The sequence below is a fragment of the Chiloscyllium plagiosum genome, chromosome 22 (genome assembly GCF_004010195.1).
Source record: "Chiloscyllium plagiosum isolate BGI_BamShark_2017 chromosome 22, ASM401019v2, whole genome shotgun sequence".
In the NCBI taxonomy this organism is placed as follows: domain Eukaryota; kingdom Metazoa; phylum Chordata; class Chondrichthyes; order Orectolobiformes; family Hemiscylliidae; genus Chiloscyllium; species Chiloscyllium plagiosum.
Window position 1 is genome coordinate 16,094,265 of NC_057731.1, and position 22,960 is coordinate 16,117,224.

The window sequence follows — 22,960 nt, forward strand, 5'->3', positions numbered from 1 at the left end:
AACTCCTGTACTCAATACTCTGACCAATAAAGGAAAGCATACCAAACGCCGCCTTCACTATTCTATCTACCTGCAACTCCACTTTCAAGGAGCTATGAACCCGCACTCCAAGGTCCCTTTGTTCAGCAATACACTCCTGTCCTCCTAGAAAGATTCCATTGCCTCAAATCCCATTCCAGATAATTGAGTGCACAATACAGACTGGGATTTTGTTTAGGCTGTCTCTTGAATGAGATGCTCAACAGAGGCTGTTTATAAAATAAACTGCAATGTCACTCTTAAAAGAACATGAGAGCTTTTTTTCATACCCTGGCTCAGTCAACATCACAAGCAGATTGTAACTATTCATTTACTTTGCTCTTTCTTTGAAAGATGAAGTGCAAATGACTGCCTTTTGACAGTCAAGGCAATATTTGACCAACTATATCAAAGTGCTTGAGAAAATGCTCATTTTTCATCCCACCAACCCTGTATTCAATAGATCATTCTCTGCCATTTCAGGTTCCTCAAGAATGCCATCACCAAATACATCTTTCCCCTCAGTCCCCTGTCTGCATCTCTCAAGGATCATTCCCTCTGGACAGTCTAGTTAATTCATCAATCACTAACACCACCCCTTCCCATGGCATCTTCCCATGTAACCCCAGAAGGTGCAACACCTGCCCCTTCGTCTCTTTAGATTAGATTACTTTACAGTGTGGACACCGGCCCTTTGGCCCAACAATTTCACACCGACCCGCCGAAGCGCAATCTACCTGTACCCCTACATTTACCCCTTACCTAACATTACGGGCAATTTAGCATGGCCAATTCACCTGACCTGCACATCTTTGGACTGTGGGAGGAAACCGGAGCACCCGGAGGAAACCCACGCAGACACTGGGAGAACGTGCAAACTCCACACAGTCAGTTGCCCAAGGCTGGAATTGAACCCGGGTCTCTGGCACTGTGAGGCAGCAGTGCTAATCACTGTGCCACCGTGTCTCCTCCCTGCTCATCATTCTAGGTGAAGCAGCATTTCACCTCTATCTACTCCAATCTTGTATGTTGTATTTGCTGCAATCAAATGCAACTGGGTGACTGTTTTGCAGAAAAGCTCCAGTCTGTGTGCAAATGTGACCCCGACCTTCCTATAGCCGGTAATTTTAACACAGCATCCTGCTTGCATGCCCATATATCTGTCCTCGGCATGCTGCAGTGCTCCAGTGAATCACCGTACAAACTGGAGGAACAACATCTCATTTTCACACTCGGCAGTTTGCAGCCTTTTGGACTTAATATTTAATTCAACACCTTCAAATTGTGAACCAACTCCCATTCCTTGCCTTCCTTTCAGCTTTACTTGTTACATTCTCTATCACCATGTTTGCTTTCCCCTCCCACCTCAGTGGGGCTCTGTTCTGCCATTCTCTCATTCCAATCACTTAATCTGAAGTATCAGCATCCTTTCTCCCCCAGCACTCTATGCTCCAACACCCCCACTACAGCTTCCCCCTCCACATTTCACTTCAGCTGTGACTCAAGACTCCACTTTAGTTTGCTCTCTGTCCATGGATGCTGTCTGACCTGCTGTGATCTCCAGCATTTGTTGTTTTTTCAGTGCAGGTTGCAGTAATTTGCTCCTACACCAGAGAAACACTCTCTCTGGCTGGAGCCATACATCTCACTCCAAGGAGGCCCTTGAGGGAATGTCCTAGACCCAACTTTTCTCAGCTGCTTCATCAATTACCTTTGTCTCCATCGTTGGGTCAGAAATAAGGATTTTGATTGATCCGTACCATTTCAAATTCCTTGATCGCTGAACCAATTTGTGACCACATGCAATGAGACCTGGACCACTTTCTGGCTTGAGTTAACTGCCAAGTAATACACTGGACAAGGCCACTGTTGGAATATTGCGTGCAGTTCTGGTCTCCTTCCTATCGGAAAGGTGTTGTGTAATTTGAAAGGGTTCAGAAAAGATTTACAAGGATATTGCCAGGTTGGAAGGATTTGAGCTACAGGGAGAGGCTGAACAGGCTGGGGCTGTTTTCCCTGGAGCGTCGGAGGCTGAGGGGTGACATTATAGAGGTTTACAAAATTGAGGGGTATGGAGAGGGTGAATAGGCAAAATCTTTTCCCTGGAGTCGGGGAGTCCAGAACTGGAGGGCATAGATTTAGGGTGAGAGGGAAAAGATATAAAAGAGACCTACGGGGCAGCCTTTTCATGCAGAGGGTGGTATGTGTATGGAATGAGCTGCCAGAGGAAGTGGTGGAGGCTGGTTCAATTGCAACATTTAAGAGGCATTTGGATGGGTATATGAGTAGGAAGGGTTTGGAGGGTGGTCAGCATGGACGGGTTGGACTGAAGAGTCTGTGTTTCCATGCTGTGCATCTCTATGACTGTATGTGCAAGGGAGAGACAATGGTGTAATGGTAATATCGCTGGATTATTAATCTACAAACTTCTAGTTTTCTGGGGACCTGGGTTCAGATCGTACCATTTGCAGATGGTGGCATTTGAATCAATCAATAATCTGGAATTAGGGGTCTAAAGATAACCCTTCAAGCCATTGTCAATTTGTTGGAAAAATACATGTGGTTCAGTCATGCCTTGTAGGGAAGGAAATCTGTCCTCCTTTATCTGGTCTGGCCTAATGTGACTCCAGACCGACAGCAATGTGGTTGACTTTTATACTGCCCTCTGGGCAATTAGGGGTGGGCAATAAATGCTGGCCTAGCTGGTGACGCCACCCTCGTCCCATGAACCAATAAAGAGAAAAGACCATAACTATCTCCAACAAGGGAATCTAATTGTCTCCCTTTGACATTCAGTTGCATTATCACTGCTGAATCCTACATTATCAACATTCCATGAATATCCCGCATTCTCTCTAATTTTCTTTCCAAGTGGTTGAGCTTCTGTAGTCTCTGTGCGGCATCAACTTTCAGAAATGATGTTGTGGCCACGATTGTCATGTGTGGAATGTTGGAGCGTCTATGGCAATGAACAACTTAGAGGTAATGTTGACTGGGAGTTAACATTGTCTAGAAACTGAATCGAACCGACCGTCTAAATATTTTGCTGACGAGGTAAAGTCAAAAACCGGGAGGCAAGTAACTCGCCACTTATCTCTCCAGTGTTTGTCCACCATTTACAAGACACAGATTGTGATGAATGTTCCCTGCTTGCCTGGATAAGTGCTGATCTAGCACTGTTTGTTGCCATCCCAGGTAAAGGAATCTGCTTGACGATAGGAGTTGGGAGGTCATGTTGCGGCTGTACAGGACATTGGTTGCCACTGTTGGAATATTGCGTGCAATTCTGGTCTCCTTCCTATCGGAAAGATGTTGTGAAACTTGAAAGGGTTCAGAAAAGATTTACAAGGATGTTGCCAGGGTTGGAGGATTTGAGCTATAGGGAGAGGCTGAACAGGCTGGGGCAGTTTTCCCTGGAGTGTAGGAGGTTGAGGGGTGACCTTTTATAGAGGTTTACAAAATTGAGAGGTATGGATAGGATAAATAGCAAAGTCCTTTCGTTGGGGTTGGGGAGTCCAGAACTGGAGGACATAGGTTTAGGATGAGAGGGGGAAGATTTAAAATGGACCTAAGGGGCAACATTTTCATGCAGAGGGTGATGCGTGTATGGAATGAGCTTTATTCACGGGAGTAGATTAGGTTAGCTTATCTGATCAGCATGGACGTGTTGGACTGAAGGACCTGTTTCTGTGCTGTACATCTCTATGACTGTCTTAAACATTTCATTCCCATTCATTCATATACCAGAACTCTTCCCAAAAATGCTGGGAAGAACAAAGGTGGGAGTGCTCTCACCTGAAAGTTCTTGTCAAAGTGGAGGGGTGACCTTACAGAGGTTTATGAAATCAAGAGAAGCAATGATAGGGTAAATAGGCAAAGTCCTTTCCCTGGTGTCAGGGAGTCCAGAACTAGAGGCCATAGGTTTATGATGAGAGGGGAAAGATTTGAAATGGACCTAAGGGGCAGTTTTTTCACAGGGTGGTCAATGTATGGAATGAATTGCAGAGGAAGTGATGAAAATTGGTACAGTAGCAACATTTAAAAGGCTTTTGGATGGGTATATGAATAGGAAGGGTTTAGAGGGATGTGAGCCAAGTGGTGGCAAATGGGACTGGATTAATTTAGGATATTTGGTTGGCATCGATGAGTTGGACCAATGGGTTTGTTTCCGTGCTATACATCACTAACTCTGACAGATGTCAAGCTTCAGTTATAAAGGATATAATAGAGCGTTTAGGAATACATGTAATCGAGCAGAGTCATATCTGATGAGTTTTGAGTTCTTTTGAGAAGGTGATAAATAGGACCAATAAAGGGGACCCAGTACTTTAAAAATTTTGACTTTCAAAATATATTCAATAAGATATCACGCTTAAAGTTGCTTAAGAGCCCATGTGTAGTACATTAGCCTGGATTGGCTAACTAATAGAGTTTGGGGGGGGGAAAAAAATGGGAAATTTCAGGATGGCATTCTGTAAGTAGTACACTGCTACCAGTATGTCAATACTGGTGCCATAATGATTTACAGTATGTAATGACTTGGATGAGAGACATGAGTTGACTATTTCCAAGTTTACAGAAGATACACAAATAGGTGGGAAGGCAAGTAATGAGGATGACCAACTGTCGAGGGATATACATGGATAAAAACTTGGCAGATAGGATATAATGTGGAAAATGTGAGGGGATACACTTTGGCATGAAGAATAAAGGAGCTGAATATTATTGGAGGGAAAAGGCTGCAGATAGCTGCAGCACAGAGGGACTTGAGGGCCCTTGCACAAAGTGACAAAGCTGGCATCCAAGTTCACCTGGTTATAGGGAAGGTAAATGAGGTGATGGCCTTTATATTGACGGGAATGGAATATGAAAAGGGAGGTATTGCTAAAAATGTAATTCACCTGAAAAAAAAATACTGAAGACTTTTGGTCCTCTTACCTAAGGAAAGATGTACTAGCATTGGAGGTGGTAGGGAGCAAGTTCAGTGGGCTAGGTATGGAGGAACTAATGGAGGTTGAATAGGTTGCACCTGTTCTCATTTGGCGTTTAGTGGAATGAGATGAAACCTTATTGAAACACAGATTCTTGGGAGACTGGACATGGTAAATGCTGAAAAGTTGCTCCACCTTGTGGAAGAGCCTAGAAACATCTCAAAACAAGGTCAGTCATTTATGATAGATGAGCCTTTTCTCCAAGGGTAGTAAATCTGTGGAACTCATTCAGATGGCTTGGACTTCCTCTGGGCTGTGGTGTACAGTGGGTGCAGCATGACAGGAAAGCTGTGAATGCATTGGAGAGAGTGCAGAAGCAATTTACAAAAATGGTTTGAAGGATGACAAACTTCACTGATGAGGATAAGTTGAAGGAATTGGAACAGCTCTCCTTGGATGACAAGTGGTTCGGTAAAGCAGGATGATAAGCTGTGCACTTTGATAGATTTCCTTTCGTAATGTTTGCTTATCCATGGTGTTTGATATGATGCTGACCAATTGATTTTACCAAATACGCCACATGTCTCCTGTGATTTGTGTTGGTTGTGCCACTGAACCCTCTTTATTTTCAGTCAACCCAGAAAGGAGCATTACTGAGCTGGCCAGAGATACCATGCAAACTAGAGCAGAACCCTGGAGTGGGCACGATCTCTTTCACCTGCCAACACTTCAAAATATATCCAGCCCAGAGACCCTTCAAAATAAGAGCATTCGTGCCTGACAGCTGTGCAGTATACCTAATCAATGGAACTCAAAACCTTGCTAAATTCTTGTTTTCTACTATCATACCATGTATAAATATATCCATTGAGCCATATTACCTCTATTCTACCTTGTCACATTACCCAAGGTAAATGTTACAGCACAGTTCTCTAGTTGAAGATGTTTTGAATTGCACCAAGTTGAGATTGCTAACCATTTCAACTTATGCAAAATACTGCTTTTCTCCCACCCACCGAACTGAACACTCATTTTGATAGACTTCCTTTTGATTGTTTGTCAACAGTTTTCCCATGATGTTGCTGACTACTTCACTTTACCAAATATACAACACTTCTCCTCTTTGGTGTGTATTGTGTATTGCGTACACATTTTAGGATGTACAAATCCCTCCTAAATCTACCTCACAACAAATGAAAATGCTGCAGTGAAATTAGTTTGTTTGAAAACTATAGAAACCATGTTGCACACCAAAAATGGCAACGAATGCCAAAGTCAAGAAAATCTGATGGAGACCATAAAGAAGCTGATGAACACCTTCCCAGTGCTGAGTCTTGGGTACTCCTAGGGATCCTACTTCTCCACGATCCACCTGCCCTCTACTCTTACTGAACTTATAAAGTTAAGTCACAGAATAGTGCACTGAAAGTTCAGTTTCTCAATGTTTGAATCCAGGGTGTGTACCTCCCTTTTGTATTTTTTTTATAGCTAATGGATTTAAATGAACATACTTGGTGTGCGGAGCTGATATAGGTGTCTGATATGCACACAACTTACAGTCCAGGCAGCAGGGGCCACTGTGGGATCTCTTGGAAAGTTGGTGAACTTTTGTTAATGCTTTTTAACACCTAACTTTTTAATGTGACTTTTTCCCCTTTTTTAATTAGCGACCTATGTGCTTTAGTTCTAAGTTCAAAAGCCAGTGCAATTTGTTTTTACAATGAAACAATGTCACTACTACAGTAACGTTCAGATTTCAAATTCCATGAGGCTTATGGGTGTTTTTCTTAAATTGGGTAATTGCAGGCATTTGGGTCTGGCAGTTGTGTACGATTTGCTGATAATCTTCACAGTTGTTTGCATAGTTAGTCAGTTTTTGACCCTTCATAGCATAAAATACATGCCGAGGCTCAATACATTCAATTAAAACATAGGGCAAGTTTTTTTTTTACTTTTCGATTTCAACAGATTGAAAGTGTCCTCGAGCAGTAAAGGGTGGGCAGATGCACAAGCCAGACAGGTCAGTTTGACATGCGAATGAACCCAGAGAGTATGAAAAGTAGGGATAATAGGTGCTAAAACGAGAGTGAAATGTTGTGAAGAGCATTTCTTTTTGCTGATCTAGGGGAGATTTGTAGCGGGCAGCTGGGGGTGATTCTTTCTGCCTGTGTACACGGTGTCAGGGACTTGCTGCACTATATCGTTTCTGCCCTCTCCATGAACTGGGCAGCTTCCTTTCACCAGTTTATTTTAACTTGTACTTTGGCAGCTGTCTCAAAGCTGCAGATGTTCCATATAAAAAAAAGTTACAAATCTTTAGAAGCCATGCTCTTGTACTGGTAAGTTAACCATTTCCTTCCAGATTCCAGCAATAGGCTAGCCAAATCAAGAACAGCATCATTTAATTTATCCTGTTGAAAGAAGCCTTTTTTTATAGTTGGTTTCAATGCCTGCGTAGTTCTCCATAAGATCGTGCAGGATGGGATCACTACGAAATCTCAAATTTGAAAACACGTTTGTAGATTTAGTTAATAACTGTTGATTGGATACACCAGCAGGTCTGAGCTGCATCGACTACTGGTGTGACCCTCACCTTGTCCAATAGTGTTGTGTTGTCAGCCTGATTACTGCTGAGCAATGCATGTAGAGGGGGAGTCTTTCCTGGAAATGTCATTCCAGTCACCTTCAGTAGTGCTCATCTGTAATTCCAATAGGCAATGAGAAAGGCACATCTAAAATGAAAGCAAATGTCTAAGGAATGAGACTGAGCTACTTTTAAATATACTCAGCAATTTGTTTTCTCCCTGAACTGAGCTGAACTGATACATTATTTTGTTTAGTCAACACAGCTTAATTTCACCACATTCAATCCAACAATGGCATAAGGTTAGCAGAATAAAACTTTGGTTGCCTATATAAAGGGAGGTATAGATCATGTTCCTCTGTCCACAATAGGCTCTGGTCACAAGTATTTGGTGGTATCAAACAGATACATGTTTTGGAAGAGGGCACCACATTCTTTTGATTTTGACCAAAAGAATGCTCAAAATCCGAATAGTACAACACGTGATGGAGGCCCATCAGCTCATCCAGTCTGTTAGATTTTACAGCCAGTTATCCCTACTTTTCCCAACCACTCCCAACTCTTTCCCCACGTTTCTGCAATTTTGTTTGTCTGGATATATATCCAGTTACTTTCTGAAGCTGTATTGAGCAGTACATTTAAAACCCTAACTACTCATTACCCCTTTTTTTTTGAAAAAAACATTTCTCCTGTCGCTTCAGGCTCATGTGTCAATCACGTTTAAATCCGTGCTCCACTGTTATTTACCCTTCAGCCATTGGAAACAAGGATATCATTTTAAGTTAAATGTTGTGCAAAAGATCTAGAAAGAAAAATGCCCTGAAAATCGATTTTTATAAGTGTGTCTCTAAGCCGAAAGATGTCAATTATAAAAGGACACACTTTCCTTGAAGTCTTATTTTGAGGGCATTTTGTTGCAAACCACTCTGCTATTTCAAATCTTGTTTAATTGAGTACATGGAGTTATGGATCTGGAGAGAGGTCCTACACCTGTGTATGATGGAGCAGATAATTTTGAATGAATCTTAATTTGATAGGTTTAACAGGTATAGATTTCAAAACCCCTTGCAATCCATTCAATGTTCAGAAGGTATCTGAAAAAGTACTTAATAAAATATTGAGATCAAACAGAAGTGGGAGGATTAGCAATTGAAGAGAAACTTGAAGTTGGCAGTAATAAGATTGCACTTTTAGATTGGTAAATAATAAATTCCAAGTCTGTGGTGTCTGGGATTTGGAAGAATATCTCCATTTTGACTTACTGCATTGGTTCCATCAATAATTTTTCATGAGCCATGTGTGCACTGTGAATATCAATGGAAGACCTGATACTGAGCTGAAAATGTGTTGCTGGAAAAGCGCAGCAGGTCAGGCAGCATCCAAGGAGCAGGAAAATCGATGTTTCGGGCATGAGCCCTTCTTCATTTGTCATTAACCATTATGCAGGGGAGATGCAAGACCCAGTTACTCTTACATAGAGAAAAAAAAGACATCTCCAATAATGATAGGTAGGCAAATGTGACATTTGTATCTTTGTATAAATTATCAACATTGTACAAATGTATGATGAATTGCTTTGGGCATTTCTGTAAAGGCCTAGTTGTGACAATAAATTCAGTCTCCAGATTTAACATCCATGTGAAGAAGTGTTTTTGCAGGGAGGGGGTGGAAATGATGCTGTGATCAAAACAAGAATTAAAGAATCACAGGTTATATTAAGACGGTAATATAACAATCATACCTCCCTTTTGATGCTGTTGTGATTAGTCCATGTAGGAAAACCTGAATTTTGTTAGTGAATGTTTTTTAAAACAGTTTCTCTTAAATGATTTCTGCATCTTCATTCCAGGAAATATAGTCTGTGAGGAGAGCAGTAGAAAAGGTGAACATGAACTTTAATCCTTGTGTTTTGATCAGGCCTTTTGAGTTGAGAACAAACTGCCTCCAGATCAGAGGGCATGGGTTTATCACAGAGTCCAGTTGAAATTCTGCATGCTGGCTGAGGGAGATCTAACCTCCAGTTAGCTAAAGAACTCGTGATGATGAGTTGCACTTCTGGGCTAGTCAGGTTGGGGAGAGTGAATTCTTGATACTAAAGTCCACAGTTAATGGAGGTTTAAAAACAATGCTTCTGACTGGAAGTGGCTGTACATGAGTCATTTGTGACCAGTGTAGAGACATGGGAGCCTAAACCACCACCAAATTCCACTTGGGTGTAAAGCAAAACCCTGTCGGAAGCAGGCAGAAGGCCCAAGAAGTTTCAACCATGAACGAATCATTGAAGCTGTACTTGGACAAAATGATTTAATGGTCCAATTTTGCTAAGTATCTGACAGGAGTAATGTGTGTCACGTGGTTGTAGGAGGGAAATTGAAGTCCAATTTACAAAGTAACCAATACTAATTCGTTGTACTTTTCATACCTTCAACATAACTAGAGTTGTTTAGTGTTCATGTTTTTTTAATTTTTTTTTATATTTTGTAAAATAATCTTTATTCTAAATAGGTGAGCCATGTGGCTTCATTCTTTCAATAAATACTTTGGGCTTTTGATTTCCAAAGCCAAAAAAATAAGAAACATTGTGGTCACTGCCAGTTATAACATCGTATAATTCTGGTATCTGCTATTCAAAAACAAAAATGGGCATGCATTGGTATGGAGAGGTCCAGTGCGAAATCTCCAAAGAATATATAAGGGGTGGGGGGGGGGAGAAAAAACTAAGCATTGCTATTTGAAGTAAAGGTTAAAAGGATATCCTCCCTTTTTTTGGAATAAATTATTATTTACCTTTTCACTGCATTTTGATCTTAAAATTCTGAGTCTTTGGTTTTTTTTGTTTTTAATACAGAACGTAACAAGACTTTAAATATCCATCTTGGACCTCCAGAAGAACGGCTCGCACTTCATGTTCTGAGACAGCAGGGACTTGTACCAGAACACACAGAAATGAGGACGTTGTACAGCACCTACCAACCCAACCTTACACAGGTTCAACTTTCATTTTTGAATTGGAAGCTTACCTGTTGTGTATGACCAAGAGTGAGTCTGATCAGGTTAATAAGAGTGGGTTGAGAGAGATTTCATTGGAACAAACTTTTCTTGGCCATTTTAAATTGGGAACATTTTCACTTAATCAGCCTATACCTCTTATTGCAAAAGCAGTGAGATGAGTTGGTGCATTTTCCTCATGTAGTTGTTAAAGCATTGAATGCTTTGTTACGTGAGATTTTTAAGGTTAAGACTCTCACCTGCATTCTGTTCTTCTTTTTCTTTGAATTTCTTCAATATCTCAAAGACTGGCTAAAGCACTGTAAAAGAAGGCCACAAGTAGATCAGGCTAGTATCTGGCTTGAAGATGTTTCTGTGACCACATGGGCAAGACTCATGGTAGCTGCAATATTAATGTGAATGTGTGAGGTAATGCACCGATATCTGGGAACGGCTGCAGGACATTGTTCTAGGGGAAGGGAATCGGCAGAAAGTGGTAGTCAATGTTGCTACCAATGACCTAAGTTAAAAAGAGATGAAATCCTGAAAGTAGAACTCAAGGAGCTAGGAAGGAAATTAAAAAGTTGGGTTTCGAACGCAGTAACCACAAGATTACTCCAAGTGCCATTTTTTACAAGAACAGAAGGATGAATGAACTAAACGTTTGATTAGAGAGCATCCAATTTCAGAGATATTAGGAATGATTCTGGGGAAGGTGGCCCCTGTATAAATTGGATGGGTTATATATTTGCAGGATTGGGATTGATGACAGCTGGTGCTGTTAGGCTGGGTTTAAAGTAACTTGTTGAAGATTGGGGACTGCGGTGTAACCCAAATTGGAAGAAAATGAAGTTGGTAACAGCAAGTAGGTTTCCACACTGTCAGAAAGCTAATCTTTTTAAAAAGACAGGAAGACCAAAGGCTGAACATGGAGTATACTTCAAATGTGGAATGACCTCCAAAATAAAAAGGCACTGGGCACAACGACCAAATGCACACAGTACTTGCAATCAGCTTGTCCTAGAGGGGTAAATGGGTATGATCTGATTGACTGGGAATCCAATATTCAAAGAATATTTAGCTTGAGGGAAGTTGAGACCAGAAGGCAAAGTAAGTGGAAATGCACTTCTAAAAAGGGATAAAATCAGGAAATTTTATAAGGCAGGATCTTGGATAGTGAAACCTGATTAAGTGGAGCTAAGAAGCAACATGGAGCAACAGACGTTGGTTGGAGTTATTTACAGGTCACCAGATAGTGGTAACATAAGGTATTGTAATAAATCAGGAGATGAAGCATGTAGCATGGCCAAAACTAAGATGACTTCACTTTACATGTAGACTGGGTAAACCTATTTAGTATCAAGCTGTGGAGGATGTGTTTTTTGAAGTGTTAAGGACTGTTCTCAAGGGAGCAGTACCTGGTTAGAAGATAGGTTATTTTAGGTCTAGTTTATGGAGTGAAAAAAAGACCAATTAATAGTCATTTTGTAAAAGAGCCTATCGGGATGAGTGACCACAAATATGTTGGGGACCTAGAGACCTGTTAGTCCTGTCAGGAGTTGGCAAAATGCTAGAATTTATTCCTAAGGATGTAATAAATGAACACTTAATGATTTACCTGAGGGTAATCCATTAGAATTGCTAAAAATTATAGTAAATCTAAGGTTGGAAGGTATTTAGAATACAGCAAAGGAGGAACTGATAACTTGGGGGTTGATAAAGAGTCTAATGATGATCCTGAAACCATTGTCAATTTTTGGAAAATCCATCTGGTTCATAAAGGAAAGGAAATTTTGCCATCCTTACCTGGTCTGGCTTACGTGCAAATCCAGACCCTTAACCATTAGGAATGGACAATGCAAGCTAGTCTAGCAGGCGATGCCCACATCCTGTAAGTTAATTTTAAAAATGATCAAGGAAGGAAGAATAGAACGTGGATGCAGTCTGCCAAAAGAAATTGTTAAAGCTTATACAGATAAGTGAAAGGAGAAATTTGGCTCGGACTAATGTGAATATATTACAGGCAGATTCAGAAGAATCAATGGGGAATAGAGAAATGACAGAGAAGCTAAATGATTACATCTGCTTTCACTACGGAAGACCCAAATCTCCCTGAATTAGTGGCTAGTGAGGATTGAGTTCAAGGAGATTAGCACTAGTAAGATTACACTGGAGAAGTTAATGTGGCTGAAAGCTGATTAATCTCCAGGACCTGATCTTCTATCCTCATGTTCTGTAGATTGGAAGCTGGCAAATATCCCCTACTATTTAAGAAGGGAACAAGTGAGAGTGTGCAGGACTTAGAGCTGTTAGCCTTGCGTTGGCCATTGGCAAAATAATAGCATCTATTACCAAAGATGTCATATGAATACTTGGAAAATAATGGTTTCATTGGGCATATTCAGCACTGATTTGCAAGTGGGAAATAGAGTTTGTTGAACTTGTAACATTTAGGAAATTCTACAAAATTGAATAGGAGTTGATGAATATAGTGTTCTCATTTTTTGATAAGGTGTCTAGCTTTAGGAAGCATTGCATTTGCATGGATTAATGATTGGCTAACAGCAGAAAACACTAGGTATAATGGGCCATCCTTGGGTTTGCAGCTTAATGGGGTGCTGCGAGGATCAGGACTTGGATCTGAGCACTTCAAAAATATAAATCAATGATTTGGAGTTGGAGACAAAATATAATATTTCCAAATTTGTGGATGATACAAAGCTAAGCGGGAATGTGTGTTTGTGAAGATGAGATAAAATGGCTTCAGCAAAACTGGGAGAGGCTTAGTGAGTGGATAAGAATCTGGCAGATGGATTATAATATTGAAAAATGGGATCATCCTCTTTAGTAGGAAAATCAAATATACAGAGTATTTCTTGAATGGCAAAATGTTAGAACGCCTCTCCCAAAGGAGGCTAACATGCAGCTGCAGCAGGTTGTTAGGAATGCTCATGGAATGTTAGCCTTAACTCCAAGATTGGAGTGCAGGAGGGCTGAAGTCTAGATTTGGGTGTATCTGAGCTATTCAAAGTCTAGAGGGTATCTTTAGATTAGATTAGATTAGATTATTTACAGTGTGGAAACAGGCCCTTCGGCCCAACAAGTCCACACCGCCCCGCCGAAGCGCAACCCACCCATACCCCTACATTTACCCCTTACCTAACACTACGGGCAATTTAGCATGGCCAATTCACCTGACCTGCACATCTTTTTGGACTGTGGGAGGAAACCGGAGCACCCGGAGAAAACCCACGCAGACACGGGGAGAATGTGCAAACTCCACACAGTCAGTCGCCTGAGTCGGGAATTGAACCCGGATCTCTGGCGCTGTGAGGCAACAGTGCTAACCACCGTGCCGTGCCGTGCCGTATCTGTTGGTTTGCTTATGTCAGGAAAGATGGTATTGCTGCTGAGGGAATGCAATGAAGGTGTAGGAATAAATTACTGCAGATGCTGAAATCTAAACTGAAAACAACAAATACTGGAGATCACAGCAGATGAGACAGCAAGCTAACGTTTCAGGTCTAGATGACTCTCTATAGCTGAAATAAAATGTGGAGGGGACAGCACTTGTGCTAAAGTTTGGTTGGTGGGGGAGGGGGGGGGGGGGGAGGTATGGGGACGTGTATAGAGGGGTAGTGCATGTTGGGTGCCGATGAAGTAAAGGTGATGTTAGTTCAGATTAAGGATCTGAAACAGTCTTTCCAAGTGAAGCAGCATTTCACCTGTACCTCTTCCAGTCTTGTGTACTGTATTCGTTGCACCCAATGTGGCTGACTCTACATTGGAGAAACCAAATGCAGACCAAGTGACTGTTTGCACACAGACTGGAGATATTCCACAAAACAGGATCCCGACCTTCCCGTAACCAATCATTTTAACGCAGCATTCTGCTTGCATGCCCACATCTGTCCTCGGCATGCTGCAGTGTTCCAGTGAATCACAGCACAAACTGGAGGAACAACATCTCATCTTCAGACTCTGCACTTTACAGCCTTCTGGACTTAATAATGAGATCAACACTTGTTTAAATTGTGAACATTTTCTTCCCTTTTCTTTAAGCTTGTTATCATGTTTTGTCAACAACCCCCACCCAACCACCAATCCCAGTTACTGCCCTTTCATGTCTGGCAGGAGGCACACCACTGTTCTGCCATTCTCTCTCCTATTCCAATCAGTTAATCTGAATTAACAACAACTTTTTTTCTTCACCGGCACCCTACACCCACTACTCCCAGCTCTCTTCACTCCCACTCCCACCCCCACCCCCTCCCCGCCCCAAACAAACGATAGCATAAATGCTGTCCCCTCCACACTTCAGTTCTGAAGGTTCATCAAGACTCAACATTAGCTTGCTCTCTCTGTGGATGCTGTCTGACCCCCCTGTGATCTCCAGCATTTATTTTCAGAGTGTTCACCAAACTTGTTCCCAGGGTAATGGGAGTGCCTTGTGAAGAGAGATTGGGGAAAACTGGACCTGTATTTATTAGTGCTTTGAGGAAAGAGTTGATCTCATTGAAAACTACCAAAAGCTTTGAGGGATTGACAGGCTGGGGAATCCAGAATCAGGGGAAATAATTTTTAAAATAACCAGAATACCACTTAGAACTGTGTTTTATTTTTACTCCGATGGTAGAGTATTCCAACGATTTACTAGGACTGTGAAGACTCCAGTATTTTGAGAAGAGAGAGAATTTTGATCAATCACTGGTATAAAGGGTTGTGGGATTTAGTGTGGGTTGTGGGATTAGTGTGGGTCAAAGCATTGAGGTGTTTGATCAGCCGTGAGCATATTAAATGGCAGAACAGGCTTGATGGCCCATATGTCCTAATTTACTTCTCTTGGCCTGAAGCTTGGGGCAAAGGGGTTGGATGGCAGGGATGTCTGTGTTGGTCTAGGTTGCAAAAAGAAAATGAGGCTTGAATTCAGACTGAACTATATTTTGAAGCTTTGGCTTAAGAAGAACAATGCTATAAATCGGAAAAGTAAATGTTTAAATAGCAAACTGTTTTGAATATCCAATGGTTATAAAAATATTTAGTCAGAACTGGCTGAAAACCACACATCATATAAATAACTCAGTTTTGGTTTAATCTAAATTGAACTTTGATCTGTATCTCATTTCATTTGAAGCTGCTGAATTTGAATTACTCAAATCCAGCAAAGCAACAGGAACACATTTCAAACTGATATTGAACCATATTCACAATTTTTTGATGTGGGTTTGCTCTGTGCAATTGATCACATTTTGGGTGAATTTGGTTTCGCTGACCCTGTGCAGTTCTGCAGTATTAGGTATTTAATTGTCAATGATCAATCCCCTATGATGCCCATGAGCATTATTGATTTCTGTCCCTTTTTTAACATAGTTACCTTGCAGTGGAGAAAGTGCAGACTACAGATCGGAGTCAAAGTGTGGTGCTGGAAAAGTGCAACCGGTCAGGCAGCATCTGAGGAGCAGCAGAGTCGACATTTCGGGCATGAGTCATAGAGTCCTAGAGATGTACAGCATGGAAACAGACCCTTCGGTCCAACCCATCCATACCGACCAAATATCCCAACCCAATCTAGTCCCACCTGCCAGCACCTGACCCATATCCCTCCAAATCCTTCCTATTCATATACCAATCCAAATGCCTTTTAAATGCTGCAATTGTACCAACCTCCACCACTTCCTCTGGCAGCTCATTGAGCTCTTCATTAGAGCACATGCTCAAAATGTCGACTATCCTGCTCCTCAGATGCTGCCTGACTTGCTGTGCTTTTCCAGCACCACACGTTTCGACTGATATTCATGTAGTGTGTGCAACACTGAATCGTATAGAACTTGATGTCCAACTGTTGATTGCCTGACCTCCGGGTGAGTCTGGCAAACTACCCACATGAGGTGTGGCAGCACTTCGGCTTTTCATGTTTCTGCTGTTGATCTTCAGCCATGTGAATGTTTTAACTTTTCCACAAAGGTTAACAGATAAGCATTCTAGAATATTTCCCTTCGATTCCTACTGGGTAATAGCTCACCAGCCAAGATGTGGTGGCTAAAGGCACTGATCCAGTGTATATTTCTGACCAATATTCAACTTCAGTTGGGTGGCAAATAGACTCTTTTTGTGTCCTACAAGTTGGTCCTGTTGCTATTTCAGATCTGAGAAACAAGTTGCAGTTTTCAAACACCGTTTGGCAGCGTGACAATGTTAAGATGAGCAGTCAACACCAGACATCCAAGAAAATTTAGATTTGCTGAAAGAAAATATTACCTGAAGCAAATGTAAAACTGCATTATCAGCATTGATTTGCATACTTGGAAGGAAGAGGGAATTGAAGACACAATTATAACTTGAAATTGTATGCAGCACCTTCAGTTTAAAAAAAAATCTTACGATGCTTTGTGTCTGAGGTGTGCACCAAGCAGGGGGTTAAGACCAACAGAAATAAAAACAGAAGTATTCCTTTTTTCTCTTTTTTTAATCCCACTTCCTTTCCCTTTTTTCCCCCATTTCATCCTATCCCTCTTTCTCCCCTTCCCGTTTGATTGCAAAAAGTTGTAGTCCCAGCGCTGATCCCTGTGGAATGTCACCAACCTGAAAGATTCCTCTATCCCCACTCACTGTTTCCTGCTTGTTAGTGTATTCCTGAAAAGAAATAGGCTATTTCAAGCACAGTGTCCTCTGATGTAATGACTTTTTTTATTCTCGTTGAAAATCTTTTTTAGGAAGTTTAAATGCAACACGTCCATGAGTTCTCCTCTATTAACACTGGCTGCGACTTCTCAAAGCATTTTAATAAATTTAGTGGGGCATGATTTCCCTTTCATGAAGCTCTGCTGATTCTGCTTGAATAGATCGATTTTCCCAATATGATGCTATAACTTAATTGATTCCAACATTTTTATAATAACTGTTAGTCTAATTGGCCAATAGTTCCCCGGTTTTTGCTTTCCTGCACTTTTTGAATAGGAGTGTCACATTTAGTAGTTTTCCAATTCTCTGGTACTTCTCCAGAGTCCAAGAAGGTTTGGAAAATTACAACCAAAGCATTCAATCTCTCTATTTACTACTACTACTACTACGGAAATCAGGATACAAGCCATCAGAGCCAAGGCACCTGCCTGCCTTTAGCTCCATTAGGTTGTCTAATATGGTTTCTTTAGTGATGGGGGTGGTACCTAATTACCTATTCTTCAGTTATTAAATATTTGAAGTATCTTCTACCATAAAGACGTTTTTTAAAAAACTTTAACTCTTTATTTTCACCATAATTATCTCCCGAGAATAATTTTCTAAGGGACTTTGACCTCGCTTTCATTTTATATTTAAATCTCTTATTGTCAGTTTTTAATACTCCTCACTAGTTTACCTTTAGTTACATTTTGTAGTCCTCTTATTTTGGATTTTGAATTTATGCTGGTCACCAAAGCTATCAGATTTTTGGCCTTTTTTTTTTCTTTTTCTTCCAACTTGATATTCCCTTTAAGTTCCTTGGTTCTTTGGGATTGGTGAAGACTTTAAACAGACAGGAAAGTAGATGGGTAATGGGTTTTGGGAATGACGTTCCACAAGGCAGGCTGATCTAACTGAAACCTGCTGCCAAATGAGAAAACTAGTCAGGTACTGATACTAATGAAAGCTAGAAAAGATGGTCAAGGTTAGAGTTTGTGAAAGATTGAAGTCATTGAAAGAATTTTAAAATTTAGTTAATAGGAGTTAGTGGGGTTCAAAGACAACAGGGACAATGCAAGAGAGAATATGAGCATTGGAGCAGGTACAAGTTGAGGAATTGTAAAAGGGAAATTCTTGGGAAGCCAGTGAAGAGGTGCTGAAGATTTATTGTAAGGAATGTGTAAATATGAAATTTGGTCACAGTAAAAGTGAGAGGGGCAAAATTTATACTGTTTAAAATTAGGCTTTTTTGTGTGAAGGTGAGTTTTAATGTCTGCTACATGTGCAGTTGAAATGTGGTGAATGAGAGTTGTAGCCAAGAGTGGAGAAATTTCAGAAGTTATTGTTCCTCCAAGCCTTTGGCTGCAGAGGTAAATTTGCGCAATTACTTGTAGATGTTTCCAAGGGAACAGTACTTAACTAAGATGAGAACTGGTGTGGAACTGATGAGAGATTAGAGACTAGAAGGTCAACTGGAAGTGACGATACCCAACTCAATGAAACAGAACAACAATGAAAGAAGTTAACACTGATCTGTTCCCAAATCAAAAGTTGTGCTGAAAGATATCCAATCTTTAATCCAGTTGTACCCCAAGCCTTATGTTTTCTTCTGTCGTACGGAAGCCTTCAGTCCATAAAGTCTGTCAAGAGAAGAGCTGTAAGAACTAATGTGTACTTTGTATGAAGACCAAAGCTTCAGGTTATAATCAAAGTCCTTGGCACACTTCTGTCTTTAAAAGGTAAATAAGGTACTAACTAGAAGATATCTAAAATCTGTAGGGGCAGTTTGATAAATTACTGTAGATAAAGGGAAAACTATATCCAATTATAGTATCAGATTAGTAATCCAGGATTTGCATGGCAAATTATGAATTTGAGTTGAATAATCTTGGCAATGTGGCATTATTGAAAGACATTCAACAAATGCCCTTCATGGAATGGAACAGATAACCAAGAAGTAGCTTGGTCGACGTGTGGTTTGAGTGCTCCAATACATTGTTACTCTTGATGCCCTTGATGGGGCAAATCGGGGTGAAATTCCAGTTTATCAATCTTACCCGCAAAATAATTTTTCAAGAGACAAACATTCAAGAGCAAGATAGTTCCAGTAATTGAGCAGAGAATTTAAGATGCTTAACTGAATGCACTAAACAAATTTTCTGATGTTCACTTTGTGGTATGAATTCTGACCTGTGTCTAACTTTAAATGAAAAGAGAACGAGCATTCTAATATTCACTTTAATACTGACGTAAGTGCTAATCTGAATAGTTAGCGCTCTTTTGTGAGAGGCTGCAAATAACGTTCTTCTTAAATGAAGGGACCTAGGCGTGCAGGCACACAGTTCCTTGAGAGTGGAACTACAGGTAGACAGGATGGTCCATAAGGTGTTTGGCATGCTTGCATTCATTGGTCTGTGCGCGGAGTTTAGGAGTTAGGAGGTCATGTACAGTCATACGGAACACTGGTCAATATTCCAAAGTGGTCTGTGTTCAATTCTGGTCTCCCTGCTATAGCAAGGATGTTGCTAAACTTGAAAGGGTTCCGAAAATTTTACAAGGATGTTGCTAGGTATGGAAAGGTTGAGCTTTTAGGGAGAGGCTGAATAGGCTATGGCTTTTGTCCCCTGGAGCATTGGAGGCTGAGGGGTGACCTTTTATAGATGTCTATAAAATCATGAAGTGCATAGATAGGGTGAATAGCCACGTCTTTTCCCCAAGTTGGGGGAGTCCAAAGCTAGAGGGCATAGGTTTAAGGTGAGAGGGGAAAGATTAAAAAGGGACCTGTGATGCAACTTTTTCATGCAGGGGGTGGTGTGTGTATGGAATAAGCTGCCAGAGGAAGTGGTGAAAGTGGGTACAATTACAATATTTTAAAAGGCATCTGGATAGGTATGAATTGGTAGGGTTTTAAGGGATATGGGCCAAATGCTAACAAATGAGACTAGATTTATTTGGGATATCTGGTTGGCGTTGACGAGTTGGACAGAAGGGTCTGTTTCTCTGCTGCATAATTGTATTATTCTAAATGTCTCTTGATTTTCTTATTAGGGAAAGCTTCAGATGTGGGTTGATGTTTACCCAATGAGTCTCGGGCCCCCTGGACCACCATTCGACATCACTCCCCGAAAACCCAAAAAGTAAGTTAACTGTATCAGTATCAATTTAATCCATATTAAATCCATGTTAAGTCTCGGTGTGACTATTGAGAATACAATGTGTATTGTTTGTTGGCCTATGAAATCCATTTGTTGACAAAAGCTGTTCTTTCCAGCACCTAGTCTCTTTATGCACGGTGTGTTTTGGGTGATGGGGCATGATTTTTTTTCTTTTTGAATTGTTTTCTATTGAGAAGGTGACTAAACAGATGGATGAGGGTCAAGTGGTTGATGTGGTGCACATAGATTTCGGTATGGCATTTTATAAGATTCCCCACAGTAGGCTATAGCAGAAAATAGAGGCATGGGATTGAGGGTAATTTAGTGGTTTGGATCAGAAATAGGCTAGCTGAAAGAAGACAGAGGGTGGTGCTTGGTGGGAAATGTTCATCCTGAAGTTCAGTTACTAATGGTGCACTGCAAGGATCTGGATTGGGGCCACTGCTGTTTGTCGCTTTTATAAGATGACCTGAATGAGGGTTTTCGAAGGATGGGTTAGTAAATTTGCAGATGACACCATGGCCAATACAGTTGTGGATAGTGCCGAAGGATGTTGTAGGTTACAGAGGGACGTAGATAAGCAGGGCTAAGAGGTAGCAAATGGAGTTTAATGCAGAAAAGTGTGAGGTGATTTCACTTTGGAAGGAATAACAGGAATGCAGAGTACTGGGCTAATGGTAAGATTCTTGGTAGTGTAGGTGAACAAAAAGATCTTGGTGTCCATGTACATCCTTGAAAGCTATCACCCAGGTTGATAGGGTTGTTAAGACGACATACGGTGTTTTAGTTTTTTTGGTAGAGGGTTTGAAATTTGGAACCATGAGGTCATGCTGCAGCTGTACAAAACTCTAGTATTGTGTTCAGTTCTGGTCACTGTATTATAGAAAGGATGTGAAAGCTTTGGAAAAGGTTCAGAGGAGACTTACTATGATGTTGCCAGGTGTGGAGGGAAGGTCTTAGGATAAAAGGTTGAGGGACTTGAGGCTGTTCTCATTAGAGAGGAGGTTGTTGAGAGGTGACTTAATTGAGACATATAAGATAATCGGAGGATTAGATAGGGTGGACAGTGAGAGCCTTTTTCCTTGGATGGCGATGGCTAGCACAAGGGGACGTAACTTTAAATTGAGGGGTGATGCATATAGGTCAGATGTCAGGTAGTTTCTTTACTTGGAGTAGTAGGGGTGTGGAGTGCACTACCTGCAACAGTGGTAGACTCACCAACTTTAAGGGCATTTAAATGGTTATTGGATAGGCAAATGGATGAGAATGAAATAGAGTAGGTTAGATGGGCTTCTGACTTGTTTCACAGGTCGGCTCGACGTCAAGGGCTGAAGGGCCTGTAAAGCACTTATGTTCTATTGACAGCATGAAAAGGTGACATTGGCACTGAGAAATATAAACCTATGTTTTGAGTTATGTTGATATAGTTTAAGTGCTATACATGTGTCTTGAAATAAGTACTAAGTCCTTAGCGATGAAATGGATGCCATTAGTGATTTCTGTCTTGTACAACATTTCCAAATGTTTTACAGCCATAAAGTCCGAGAAATGTACAGCAAGGAAGCAGCCCTTCAGTCAATTTGCCCAGACACCCTGTATAAACCTAGTCCCATTTTCCAACATTTGACCCATTTCCCTCTGAACCCTTCCTATTCCTTATAACTATCCAGATGCATTTTAAATGTTGTAATTGTACCACCGTCTGTGTGAAAACGTTGTCCCTTAGGTGCCTTTTTTTAATCTTTCCCCTCTCACCTTAAACCTATGTTTCTAGTTTTGGGACTCCCCCACCCCAAGGAAAAGATCTTGGCAATTAATCCTATCTATGTCCCTCATGGTTTTATAAACCTCTGAGGTCACCCCTCAGCCTCTGAAACTCCAGGGGAAAATCCCAGCTTATTCAGCCTCTCCCTATAGCTCAAACCCTCCAACCCGGGCAACATACATGTAAAGCTTTTCTGAACCCTTTCAAGTCTCGCAACATCGTTCCTTTTGCAAGGAGACCAGAATTGCGCACAGTATTCCAAAAGTGGCCTAACCCATGTCCTGTGCAGCTGCAATATGATCTCCCAACTCCTATACTCCGTGCAATGACCAATAAAGGAAAGCATACCAAACACCACCTTCACTATCCTATCTACCTGGAACTCCACTTTCCAGGAACTGTGAACCTGCACTCCAAGGTCTCTTTGTTCAGCATCCCTCCCAAGGATCTTGCCATGTAAGTGTGTAAGTTCTGCCCTGATTTGCCTTTCCAAAATGCAGCACCTCACATTTATCTAAATTAAACTCCATCTGCCACCACTCAGCCTATTGGCCCATTTGATAAAGATCTCATTGTATTCTGAGGTAAATTTTTTGCTGTCCACTACACCTCCAATTTTGGTGTCACCTGTCCTTTAGCTAATTATGATTAGAGTCACATTTAGTTGATTCCATTACTGCTGAGCAAATGAACCCATTATGCTGAATGTGGTATTTCAAGGAAAATAAAGATTAAATGTTTCCACCCAGTTTAGATGTGCTTTATATAGAGTCAGTTTTTAAGCTGAGTAGCATTTAATAATGTGGGGCAAGTTGTTATGGGCAAATTTCCATGTTGCAACAGAGGCAGGAATTTGGTT

General features: G+C 41.0%; 1 protein-coding gene across 5 annotated transcripts in view; it reads left to right on the forward strand.

Moving 5' to 3' along the window:
- The window catches only part of myofl (myoferlin like), a 226,217-nt gene that overhangs the window by 145,297 nt on the left and 57,960 nt on the right, over window positions 1-22,960 (forward strand). For all 5 annotated transcript variants that reach the window (XM_043712471.1, XM_043712473.1, XM_043712472.1 and 2 more), the window contains 2 exons: window positions 10,382-10,521; window positions 20,230-20,318. In XM_043712471.1, the coding sequence (XP_043568406.1) occupies window positions 10,382-10,521; window positions 20,230-20,318 (229 nt within the window). The remainder of the gene's footprint in view (window positions 1-10,381; window positions 10,522-20,229; window positions 20,319-22,960) is intronic.